This window comes from Epargyreus clarus, unplaced genomic scaffold, assembly GCF_041222505.1.
Source record: "Epargyreus clarus isolate Ecla_fem2 unplaced genomic scaffold, WU_Ecla_fem_2.2 ptg000008l, whole genome shotgun sequence".
Classification (NCBI taxonomy): domain Eukaryota; kingdom Metazoa; phylum Arthropoda; class Insecta; order Lepidoptera; family Hesperiidae; genus Epargyreus; species Epargyreus clarus.
In genome coordinates this window covers 10,796,577-10,809,879 of record NW_027332216.1, presented here as the reverse complement: position 1 = coordinate 10,809,879, position 13,303 = coordinate 10,796,577, and the positions used below count along the sequence as shown (strand labels likewise).

Genomic DNA, 13,303 nt, shown 5'->3' with positions numbered 1-13,303 from the left:
AAAAATATCTCTTTCCAGGCCAAGTGATTATGTTAGCAGCTGTGCTCTGTTAATCTCACTTTAAGAGCATCTTAAAATCAAATATCTTGAGCAAAACATTGATAGCGTGTTTCAGAAATACTAATAGTGCCATCTCTTGTCGAAATGCGGAAATTTGTTACAATTTTATGGGCAATTTAATATGGTTTGCTGTAATGGCAATTTTATCTAGTAACAAGATAGTATTATGATGTGGTAAGGCACAGATACGTATATGAGTTTTTTTTATCTTAGTGCCAAGGTTGTATATAAAAATCTTTAGTAGTAAGTACTACAATCCCAAACTGATCAATAAAGATTTCCATGGACGATAATGATCAAGTCGATTGTAAATTCTTTACACAAAAGCATCTTTAGTATACAACCAACTGACCTTTGGTACTACAAACTTATCTGAGTATTTTAATGGCCGATTATTAAAATATTTTTCAGATAATTCTAAGATTTAAGCGCCATCCATATTGAGGCAGTCTTTAAATTTTATGTTCACTACAAAGTATATTTCCAACAAAAGCTTAATAAGGTTAATGTACTAATATTAACTTTTAATGAGATAAGTCTTTTATTAGTTTTTAAGTTACATCAAACTTTCTCGAGTTAATAGATGATGAGATTGAGACAAAATCTCTTCAAGTTGGTGTTTTTCTTCGCCTAGATGCTCGGTACTGGTGGATCCAGTCACTTCAATTGCTCAGTACATGGGGGTCGAGGGGGAGGGGTCACCCTTAGCTGGCAGCATGAGGGACGGCCGCTACATTCTCCACAAAATCGTTTGGCACTGGGTCCCGTTCGACCACATCATATTGGCCTTTATCAATGCACGGCATATGACCACTCTGACTCTGCAGTTGCCGGAGCTGAACTACTTATTGCTGGTAATAAGCCTTTCATTTTTTTATTTAACACTGTCTAATCTACAAGGATTTCATTTTTAAGTGTTTAGGAATTTCAATCCGTCCCAACATAGTAATTTTTTTGCTTTATCACTAGACGGTTACATTTGGATTTTAACCTTAAAGTAGTGACATTGCTTTATTGTCCTAGCGTTAGCTGTCATAATTGAATTAATATTTTATGATTAAAATATTATTTAGTCTACATCGAGTCAGCATGGTGGAATTTGATTAACATAATGACAACATTGGGAAATTTTATTTATTCTTACGAAATATTCATGGTAGTTGATATCAACTATTATACTGGGTTTTAGATAGACCTCCAAGACTCGTATCGACTTTTAGTGAAGCCACAACAAGGATCGGCCAGAGCATTGCTTTGAGATGTGCAGCAACTGGAGTACCTCCACCTCGTATCATATGGACATTAGATGACAGACCGTTACCATCAGCACCAGACAAGTAAGAAAATACGATAGTAAAAGCGGAATTGCTGTATCTTGAGATTTATTTTAAAACTTTATTGTATTGGTTGTGGTAGCGTACTCATTACATATCGATTGCAATGTTATTATATAAAGTTACACTATTATGTCATAGTATAAATTAATGAAAGTAATCATTCTATGCTGTGGTAACGTAGAATAGCTGGGCATAAAGGCTCCAAGAGTGCGGGTCTTATCCGGGCAATTTCTTCAATAAGTCCAATGCTCACAACCGTTGTATGCTGATATTAAACATCTGTGGAACAGATATGATGGAATCGTTTTCGTAGACGTTCTGGTCAAAGGAAAATATCCCTTGCGTGGTTTCGTTGTATATTGACAGATTTGCCGCTAAAATGCTGCTATATATTTTAAAAAACTATACAAGTCTTAGTAACTACACTTTAACTACGAGTACTATCTAACGGTACTTGAAAGTATTTCATCAAGATTATAATTTCAATCTTAGTAAAAGATGAGCTTTTGTGAAGGAATTAAGTTACAATTTGATTGTCTTCTTTTAAAAACTTTTAAATCAAGTTCCTCGTAGCTACTATCTTTTTATATGATCTTCTTTAGACTATCCTTTACAGGTATAGTGTAAATACAAGAGCGGAAACGTTGCCTGGTGCTGATGAAGGCACGATAGTTTCAACGCTAAGCGTTACAATTAGAACTGCTGACGAAGGAGGCAGATATGGATGCAATGCAACCAACACTGGAGGATCACACGCTCATCACTCCCGTCTTAATGTTTTTGGTAACTCATTAAAAATTTAAAGCTGCTTATACATCTACTTAATTTTACTACAGTTTCCGAATTTGGTAGCTTTATTAAGAAAGTTAACAATTATATCACACTTATCATAATTAAATAAAACTTAAGAATTTCAAGGAATAATTTTTAAACGTTTATTGCCCAGGTTATCCAAAATTATTTATTTTCATTTTTTCGAATAAAAAGTATGCTCAAAAAAATCAATGCTAATTTACTTTCTAGGTCCACCAAATATTAGATACCTACCACCTATTCATGTGAAGACTGACACTGATGTAACACTCTACTGCCCTTATTCTGGATATCCTATAAAGTAAGTTATTTCCTTCCATCATTTCATTTCACGTTAGCTTCCAATTTCTATAAAACTTTTCACTTACTATATTAATGGAGAAAAAAGGCCATAATTGCAGAACAACAATTTTCGAAACATAGTTGGAGAAGTTGATTTAAGTTGCTTATAAAGAGATGATTAATTTGTATTGGAATCATAAGGTGGAGTAAGATCTAGATGTGCAAAGAAACCGGTATCCTACAGTATCGTATGTAAAGAATTTGTAGCCATAGCCATAATCGGAGCATCATTTTAGTATGTATAAACAAATTTATTATTTGCAACCATTTTAGAGAAGTAATATGGCGACGGGAGGACGGCTCTGTGGTTGAAGTGCCGCTAGAGTCTAGCGATGAGAGAGGAGTTTTAAGACTGACTTCGGTTCGGAGTTCAACTGCTGGCAGCTACACTTGCGAAGTTCGCGCCGAGAGCGGGGAGATCGCTCGGCGAACTGTACGCCTCGAGGTTCATAGTAAGTTGAAGATTAAACATGCCTTAAGGATATATTGCTGTTTTATGAATAATTTTAAAAAAGAAAAAAGAAGAAACTGATCTCTTGTTGATCACAAATGACGAATGGTGTTTTACAACGGTTACCTTACTTATTTTTCTTATAGAAAAATTCAGAGTGGATTTGCAGCTATATTGTGTGTTTTAGTATGATACAACGAGTTCTATTTATTGTGGATCTACCTCGTACGTATTTTTTATTCAAGCATCACATTTTAGACTTAATTTTATCATGAGAAAGTATTTTGATACAAAACTTTGTAAGAGTAACCTTGACGCAAAATCAAAAAACAGACAGTAAATCTCATTTACGAGATTTCTCGTATTTATACAGGTGCCTATAATTTCCTCATTGTTATTCTGCTGTCGTCTCTTGTATAAACGCCCACAAACTTTTCCGATTGGATCAATCACAATTGAGTCAATTTTAACTTCTCGTTAACAGAACCGCCGAAAATTGCGCCATTCCAATTTCCCGAAGAATTAGAAGTTGGCGGAAGTACGCAGGCGACGTGCAGTTTAGTTTCTGGAGACAAGCCAATACAGTTCTCGTGGCATAAAGATAACTTGCCGATTCCATCTGTATTAAAGGTAAATTTAGTTCTCGTTAGTTTCTTTACTATTTTCTCATTTGATCTCATTCACTGCTTTATTGATGTTCCTAGCCCAGTGCTTAAAACGATGTTATCCGAAATGTGCTATCCGAAATTGATCGCAGATAAATAACAGCCCCTAAGGATTTGGTAGCTCAAGATGTAGGCGAATACTGAGATCATAATTTCTTCTAAATCCAAATACCAGCTAAATTTGTATATAAAGACAAAATAGAAGTCCTGCTAAAAATGCTAGACTACCTTTATCTTTATGTACATTAAGACTATTGTTCGCAGGTAGAACAGAAGAACATGGATTTTTTCACAATTCTGATTATACAGGATCTCAGTTCGGTTCATACAGGAGAGTATTCTTGTCGGGCGACGAATGATTTTGGAACTGTCAGCCATAGCTCTTCATTGACTGTTAAAGGTAAGGATTGACTTGAAGCAGGAGCAAGTTTTAATAAAGTTCATGGCATAATAAATATAGCAGTGTTTTCACTTAGAGCCTCCGACATGGGTGTGGCGGGCTCAGAACACTTCGGTATCGGCCGGAGCTGCTGTGTTGTTGCCGTGCTCCGCTAAGGGACAACCCTTACCGAGGATATCTTGGGAATTCTCGTCAGGTAATGTTTTGAGTGCACTGTTTTATTGAGATTGATAATATTGTCTACTAAATTTATCAGCATATGTTGATTAAATGTCATCGTCAATTTGTATGTATTGCAATGATTTTTCGAATTCGTCCTTTTGCCGATTGATCTTAAAGATTCAATGTTTGTAGAGTTTTATAAATAATTATCGGTATTGTATCCCAAAATTAGCAATTTGTTCGAACTTCTCACGAAATTGAAGTTCTATCAAAGTCGTCAAACTTCGTAAAAACTTCCTTCTTTTATGAATGAAATATGAGCCAAATTATGAGGAACTCAAGAGAGAATGCAAAAGTATTTAAATTAAGTACCTAATTAAATACACGTCGCAGAAATTATATCTTGCTTAATGTTTACGTACGGTGTAAAATTGATTTATGTCGTGAATATGTACAAATTCATAATGCGTAACAAAAGCTATGAAAAATAATAATATGCAGAAATTTCTCCTGAGATATTCCTGGAGTGCATTCACACGGATCGTTTTAAAAAGGTGCAAAGAGAGCTCTGCTTCAAAGCCGGTGATTCATCGGTGACTTCGGCGTTTTGCAAATTCTTTTTATCAGATGGCCTGTCTATCTTAACATTAAGTATAGTCACAGACAAAAGGGTTAATAAAAGAGATAACAGTAATAATGTTGAATGTGTATGAGACAAATATGACAACATATTTATGGGATCAGTTAGAATCGCCCGATGGTATCAAATAATTGTTCTTTGCCAGATAGCTAGACGATAGACGGCACAGTTTGGCCGAGGCCTGTTCTGGTGTAACTATTACTTTTTTACTAATGTTTACACCTCAATTGATAATTTATTAGAGGACATATTCCTTGTAGCCAGGCGCTATCGCCTGATGCTAAATAAGAATCGTTCTTGTTAGATTGCGTCTATAAATTGACTAAATATACATGTATATGATTTAGTGCTTTCTTTTTTCGGTATAATTGAATGTATGTTATGTGTTCCCATTAATGTAGAGGGAGAGAACTGGCGACATATTCTGTGGGGTCAGTCAGAATCGCCCGATGCTACCGAAGGGTCGATACTGTCGGATGGTACAGTTTGGCTGCGCGCTGCCACTCCGGAGCACGAGGGCTGGTACAGGTGCACCGCAAGGGCGCAGCATGCTTTCTTACATCACTCATTTTTTCTTGATGTAAGAGGTAAGTAAGTGAAATTTTGGTTATGGTTTATTGCATAATTGTTGCACATCTATTGTGTAGTATACAGTTTTAATTTGATTTTGTTCATAATCAGTGTCCTTTTTAATTAAGTAAAAAGTTATTTAATATAAAGTAACTCATTTTAGCTAGGTAATCGTTAATCTAATTTTAAGAGAATTTAAGAGAGAAACTAATGAAATGTCTAGATAGCGGTGTCGTTGTAATATTCTTCATGGGTAGTAAATATTATCACAGATAAAATTTTAATTGAACATCAAGTTTTTATAATACACGGACCTACAATCGCGTTCAACAAAATCATCTCAAATAAATATTATAGCTTACGAGTATGTAATCATGTGTTGATTCTTTTAATATCACTTTTCTTTCATAATTGGTAAAGTAGTTTTAAAATATTAACCTGCACATATGGAGAGAGTTTTACATTTTGATTTAATGTTAATAAGAATTCCTATTAGTTAACAAAATTGATTTTTTTACTTTATAAATGTATACAATAGTGTATAAGTAATAACAAAGAAAACTGAAATGAAAATTAAAAAACTTCCCAAATAATTTTGTAGATACTTCTTAAATAAACCATGTAAAATTCAAATAGGTACATGATATTTGAATCGAGAGTGTGTTACACAGAGCCTCCTAAGCTAACCCGCGGCGGCGGCGGTGGGGAGGCGCGTTGGGTCGTTCGCGGCTCCACAGCCCGTCTAACGTGCACCGTGCGCGGCGAGCCGGAGATACATGTGCACTGGACGCACGACTCCAGGCCGCTGGCCTTGCAGTAAGTTGCACATTGCTGTGGGTGGCAGTAACCACTTACCATCAGGTGGCCTATATGCTCGTCTCCTACTCCTATCTTATAAAAAATCCCCTAACCCACTAGTGTAGATGTGTATCACACAGAGCCTCCCGAGCTAACCCGCGGCGACTGCGGCGAGACGCGCTGACTCATCAGAGGCTCCACAGCGCGTTAGCGCTCACACAAATTGGGGGATTTATTGTCAAAACGTAGAAATGTAGTATACCAATGTTATAAAGATGAGTGGTTTTAGAACTTTTAAGTTTATAATTAAAGTGTTACTTCAACACTTTGTTGTATACCTATCTGCCTTTGGATAGCGAATCTCCTTTTGCCGTTCCTTTAAGTTTAAATAATTTTATGTGGTGAATGGGAGTAGGTATACATGTATTTGCAATGATAACCTGTGCTTATCTGTGACCTGTCAAGATCAAAGCTTCCAAAATAAGAAGTCGCCTTTCGGTGTAATAACGAAAGTGCTGAAATCGTAAATATGCAAAAACTCCGCTACATGCATCTCTTTTGACGGCGAATCTCGATCGTGCCTATTACGTCACAACGTCGAATGGTCACCGCTGCATTCGCTGTAAATCCAACGTTCGTTTAAACTTAACGCGCTTAACGTGTCGCTGTCGAGCGCTGCAATGACCTATTTCGTTAGTAATCTGATGAAACTGTTTTATATACCTTCGGGATTTTTTCCACGTCGCTACCCAAATAGAAATATTTCACGGATTTTGCACCGTGTGTTGAGCATTTTGTAGCTATTTTTAATTTTCCTTTGCTTGATACTCTGACGGATTATCAACGCTATTTGGGTCATATTAACTGAATGGAAATGCTATAATTAAGTTGATTCCCTTGTTATCCGATCGTTTCCTAGTGGACTTTTAAATCCATTATTGTTCCACTGCTAGACACGAGTCTCTTCTCAGAAGGGTATAGGCCGTAGTTTAACTCGCTGGCAATTTATTGTGATTGGCAGTTACTTCACAAACTATTAAGTACTTTTTTTTAGTTTTTCAGGCACATTATTTAAGATGTTCCCCTGTACTGTTAATTAAAACATACTATAATAAACTAATTTCTAATAAGCACATAACATCGTAAAATAAAGAAACAGTCGTGCCAAGCAGTAGGACATTAATGGGTTGATGAATCAAACTGAATATACAGGGTGAATTTTTAAAACGGGCCTTCAGGGCCAAATCCGAAACTATAAGGATTAGCGAAAAATGCTGAAAGGAGTTACGAGGCCGATTTTGATAAAAACTAAAACTGCATCATTAATTTTTTAAAATATCTTTTTCCCTAGCCGGGAATCGAACGAGTTAATTTTTAGAAAAATTACACCCTCTATATTATTCCACCATCTGATAGTGTCGCTTATAAGGATCAAATTCTGGGAAGTAATGTTATGTGACAAATTAAAGGAAAAGGAAAATTTTGAAGAAAATACATATTTTTCCATACATTGCCATACTAATCCTTAAGGATTATACATAACAAATGATTTATGTGTATTTCTTTAGAAATATATGTAAGTCATACCATTGAAGAATTTGTTGGTTAATCAACTAATTATTCGATGTTATAACCGTGACATACGGCTTAGTATGAGAAAGTAATAGTTTGGCAAGTTAATTACCGCCGTTTTTAGGATTTATTTTTAAAGTGATTAAATAGTAAATTGTTATTGTCTGTTGTTTATAACTACGTTTCAACAGTAAATATGATTTTCTATATCTCTTTGTTTAGTTATCACTCGGATTTGACTCGAAAAAGACATTCTCGCAAATTGTCAATTTTACATCTGTATTAAACGAAACTCCGCCCATAGCAAGTTAAATCTATTATAATGGTCTTAAAAGTAACCTTAACTAAGTCGGACATAAAAATATAAATTCTTGAAGAACAAAACCATTTCGAATGATTTGAAACATTGAGCCAAAAAAATGTTAATACGCGAAATGTTTAAATTGATGGATGGCGGGAACTTAACTGCCAAATTAATATAAAAAAATATGTATTTTCTTAAAATTGAGGCTTTTCCTTTAGTTTGTCATTTATCATTACTTCCCAGATTTTGATCCTTATAAGCAACACTATCAGATAGTGGAATAATATAGAGGGTGTATTTTTTTTTCAAAATGAACTCGTTCGATTCCCGGCTAGGGAAAAAGTTATTTTAAAAAACTAATGATGCAGTTTTAGTTTTTATCAAAATCGGCCTCGTAACTCCTTTCAGCATTTTTCGCTAATCCTTATAGTTTCGGATTTGGCCCTGAAGGCCCGTTTTAAAAATTCACCCTGTATACTTCCAGTTAAATATTGATCATTTTAATTAAATATAAGGTATTAAGTACTCTATATTTGCTCTGTAGTGGTTCAGGTGGTGTGGAAATGAGAGATATCGGAAACGGGGCGATGACGTCGGAAATAACGATAACGCACGCGGGGCCCGAGCACGCGGGCGACTACCGCTGCCTCGCACGGAACCTGTACGGCAGTGACGAATTGATATTCCGCCTCTTTGTCAAAGGTAAGCTAATCTAACGTTACATGTAATGTTTACTAATGTGACATTGTTACATAGTGACGTTATATGTTACTTAATTGTTTAATGTAATGTCTAATGTTTACTAATGTGACATTATGTTACATAGTTATGTTGTATTTTATTTGGTTAACATAATGTCTAAGGTTTACTAATGTGACGTTGTATGTTACTTAATTGTTTAACTTAATGTTTACTAATGTGACGTTATGTAACATAACGACGTTATATGTTACTTAATTGTTTAACGTAATGTCCAATGTCTACTAATTTTATGTTATGTTATGTTACATCTTGACGTTGTGTAATCACTTCATCATTGTTTGTTTTGATGTTGTCATGTTATTAAGACGCCATCGTAATATTTGTAATTTGTTTTAAATAGAGCTAATAATTCGTGAAGGGTTAAGTTGAGGTTGTTTTTGGGTAGCAGTCAAAAGTACGAGCAGAAATCGCGTTGGTATCGAGCCAGGCTGTCAGTTGCACTTAATTAGTAGTTAATAGGACGATATTTATAATATTTTTACTATTAAATGCAAATTTAATGTAAAATTACATTCAGGGTTTATGCCTAAATATAACAAATTACAATATAAAATATAAATAAATCTGATTAAGATTTTTGAAAACAATGTCCTCATTGATTACAATTAATGCTTTACCATCCGTTTAATAATGTAATATTGACGTAAGAAGTAACATATGCGGGCTCCCGACTCAGGGGATTATAGGCCAAGGCTGTGGCAGTGACGGATTGATATCCTGTCTTTGTGAAGGATGTAACAAATACTCATTTTAATGCGACTCGAAATGAGATTACAGGGGCGTTAGGTGGAAGGAATAAATGTTTTATACGTACGAAGAAATTGATTCTACAGGGAAAATGTCACTGAATTGTAGAAGGTGGAAATTCTCAAAATGACGTCTACCAATTCTTAGTAGGCCAGTGCCGTTGGTGGTTTACATACCTTTCAATTTAAGAGAGAACCAGTGTCCAGTAATAGAACAATAAGGGGTTGACGACAATGTCAAATAAAAATTTTGAAATAAAATGAAGTATCCTTATTCGTTACATCTGTATATCAGAAAAGTCGATAATATATTTATACTACACCAAAATTTTAAATAGCGTTAAATGATTATAGTATGATAAGTAGATTCAATGTTAGTTGATCAAGTTACACTTCTTTATTTTGAATAGAAGATAGTGCCAACGTTGTTAAAGAATCTAGAGCACTGAACACAGAATGCGTTTGGTCTAAGTATTATTTAGTCTTAAAACATTTTGATTGGAAGCATACGAGGCTATTGAGATGGTTTAATACGTAATCATCTTGTAACCTGTATAAAATTTAAATTGCAAAATAAGTGTGCGGCCCGCTTCAGATTAGTAATAACTAGCGTCCATGGATGTCTGTAAAAGGATTTATGTCCTACCTAAAATCGGTCATTAATTACCCATGTGTTGCATCGTATAAACTTTTTTAGAATAACTCATTGTAGCAGTTTGCTGTTAAAAGTCAAAAATCGGAGTTAAATCACAAATGTTTCTTCAATTTTACAATCTAAAGAAAAGTTTATATACAATTTCCATCATATATCTAAAGTATACTTATATGCGATGACTTTACAAATAACTAAAAGCGGGATTAAAGTACGCAAAGGCTTATGTGACGGGCCGCAATCGGATTGGCAGTGATGAATTGATTTTCCATTGCTATTCGAGAGGTGATGCGTGACAAGAATTTTATGTATAGACCTATAATATAATGTGTAACAAAAACTGAATATAGTTTTTGATTCTATATAGAAGGTGTCCTGTAAATGTTTGATAACTTTTTAACCTCGTGTAAAGCACACAATATTCTATAAGAATATCGACATTTACGAGACAGAACATCTTATTAGTTAAAAGTTAACAAATTTTTGGAACCGAACATTTGTTAACTTTTAACTTAGTAATATAATACTTTTAATCAACTGTGCGTTTTGTATACAGAAATGTATTTTTAAATCAGTTTTTTAACTAAAAAAAATGTTTTATTGTTATAATGTCACCAGCTGTATGTTACAACACAACATAAATTGTTATGCAACAAAGATTTATTTCAGGCTAAACATTTATGAGCAAGAAGTTATACTCAGACCCACAAACAGTTCATAATTTACATAAAAGCCTGGATCTTTTACTTTGAATGACTAAAGTTGGAAGATTTAGAGATCAGGAGCCATTTAGTGTCTTAACTAACAGTATACAGTGTGGATATATTGGTAGAGTCAGAATGGTATAGTATTACGAACGTTTTAGAAGGAATTGGAACAATAGATAGAGTTTAAATCTTGAAGACCGCTGAACGACGTTTTTGATACGTTTTATATTTATCGCGTTTTAATAGATCCTTATTTATATTTCTACCTGCCTGTTAACGGTAGAATTGTAAAGGGCATGCGAGGGGCGCGGCAGGTGGGGCGATTGACGATCCGCGCGGTAGTAATATAAAAAAAATGTGAGTAGTTCGAAAATACGAGCCACCGCGCCCGCCGCACGTTCCTATTTCGCTGAACTGTAACACGCTTTCTACTCGATTATACTAGTGATTCTTAAGACCATCTTTATTTTAAAGCCATTGTTTATACCACAAAGTACAAGTGGTCTTCGAGCCGTGATCAGAACACCTATGTATCACACTCCGCCGTCGGTTAAAACAATGGCTAGTGACGTGCGTTCCTTACGAAAGGAAAGAAGATTGGCGAGGTACGAGGCCTTCACACAGTCTGAAACAAGTAAGAGTGTAACCAATTTGGAAGAAAAAGATGCAGTTAGCGATGGAAAGGTGAAAAGTGAAGTGCAAAATAAAGACACACAGACGAAACAAAAAGTGCCGTTACCCTCGGATCGAGAGTCAAAAATATCACAACGGTCGAAAAAATCGTCAGTATCTTCCATGCTAGCACAAAAGAAGAGATTAGAGTTAGAAGCAGCAAGGGAAAAGGCTCGTATTCAAATGGAATTAATCGAAAAGAAATTAGCGGCGGACCTAGCAGCAGTTGATGAACAATACAGTCCACACCCATCGGAGAGTGATCACCATAGTCGTGAAGAGGACGTTGAGAAGTGGTTAGAGCAGAGTCAACAAGAACTGGAGAAGCAGAGAGCTAGCGCTCATGGTACTATTGATGGCCCTCTGTTTAACCCGCCGGCGGAACCGGTCGGCACCGAAGGTCCAGTTCAGCAGTTGGTCAGTGCAGTAAGGGAATTAATCACCACTTCTGTGTCCACTAGCCAAAACGCTAATCTACTCAGCCGTATCAGCACGCCTAGAGACCTCCCAGTATTCTACGGAGACCCTATGGAATGGTTGGCATTCAAGCAGGCCTATGAAGAGTCGACCGCACTGTGCAACTTCTCGGAGAGAGAGAATATTTGGCGATTAAGAAGATGTCTACGTGGTTCTGCAAAGGAGGCCGTTTCAGCGCTATTAATTACCGCTACTTCACCAACAATAGTAATGTCTACATTAGAACTACAGTTTGGCAACCCTGAAGTGATCTTATCAAAAATAATATTGGATATTAAGAAGATGAATTCAATGTCTCACGAATACCATAGAGATATAGTGGCATTTTCAATAAAAGTAAAGAACTATGTCGCAGCAGTTCGTGCACTTCGCCGCGAGGAGTACCTGCAGGGAGTGAATGTAGCAAATATAGTACTCTCAAAGTTACCTACAGTACTACTGTCCAAGTGGGCGGACTACAGTTATCCACTCATCATCACTGGCGGCAAATCGAGAATGGATATTTTGTCGGATTTCCTCAGCGACGAAGCGGTTAAAATATCTACGTGCAGTGCCAATTTATTAAACACTAAAACGGACAATAAACGTAAATATTACAGTGAAAATAATTATAATCAGTCGCATACTGTTTTGTTACAAACTTCGTAATCAACTCTTAATTCGGACGATAAGTGTAGATTCTGTCGCGCGTCAAAACATAAGTTGCCGGAATGTAAGAAATTTAAAAAATCCTTACGTAAAGATCGATGGGCCTACGTTAAGCGCGCCGGTATTTGTTACAAGTGTTTAGTATCGCATCATGACCGGCAGACGTGCCTGGCCGCCGCCTGTGACGTGGACTCCTGCGGCGAGCACCACCATCGCTTATTGCATTACGTACCTAGTTCGCGTCAAAACGGTGCAGCGGTCGTGCAAGTGATAGACACTAAAAACAATAATATTTCCGAAACAAGCTCGCAGACTAACGTACAAAGTGATATAGTTACGCATATAACGTCGGACAATTGTGCAGTGTTATTACAAGTTGTAAAGATAAACATTCATGGACCTAACGGTGTAATTAGTGCTACCGCGCTCCTTGACAGTGGTTCCACAGTGACCTTGATAAGTGCTACGCTCGCCGCGCGGCTGGCGCTGCGTGGACGCAAACAAATATTGCATGCTAGGGGCGCG

General features: G+C 36.1%; 1 protein-coding gene across 1 annotated transcript in view; it reads left to right on the top strand.

Moving 5' to 3' along the window:
• LOC140744420 (cell adhesion molecule Dscam2) overlaps positions 1–13,303 on the top strand; it is a 77,435-nt gene that overhangs the window by 36,883 nt on the left and 27,249 nt on the right. Inside the window, exons 8-18 of the mRNA XM_073076000.1 lie at positions 695–914; positions 1,250–1,397; positions 2,014–2,180; positions 2,421–2,511; positions 2,826–3,004; positions 3,488–3,633; positions 3,933–4,068; positions 4,145–4,264; positions 5,272–5,457; positions 6,112–6,256; positions 8,659–8,816. Of these exons, the coding sequence (XP_072932101.1) occupies positions 695–914; positions 1,250–1,397; positions 2,014–2,180; positions 2,421–2,511; positions 2,826–3,004; positions 3,488–3,633; positions 3,933–4,068; positions 4,145–4,264; positions 5,272–5,457; positions 6,112–6,256; positions 8,659–8,816 (1,696 nt within the window). The remainder of the gene's footprint in view (positions 1–694; positions 915–1,249; positions 1,398–2,013; positions 2,181–2,420; positions 2,512–2,825; positions 3,005–3,487; positions 3,634–3,932; positions 4,069–4,144; positions 4,265–5,271; positions 5,458–6,111; positions 6,257–8,658; positions 8,817–13,303) is intronic.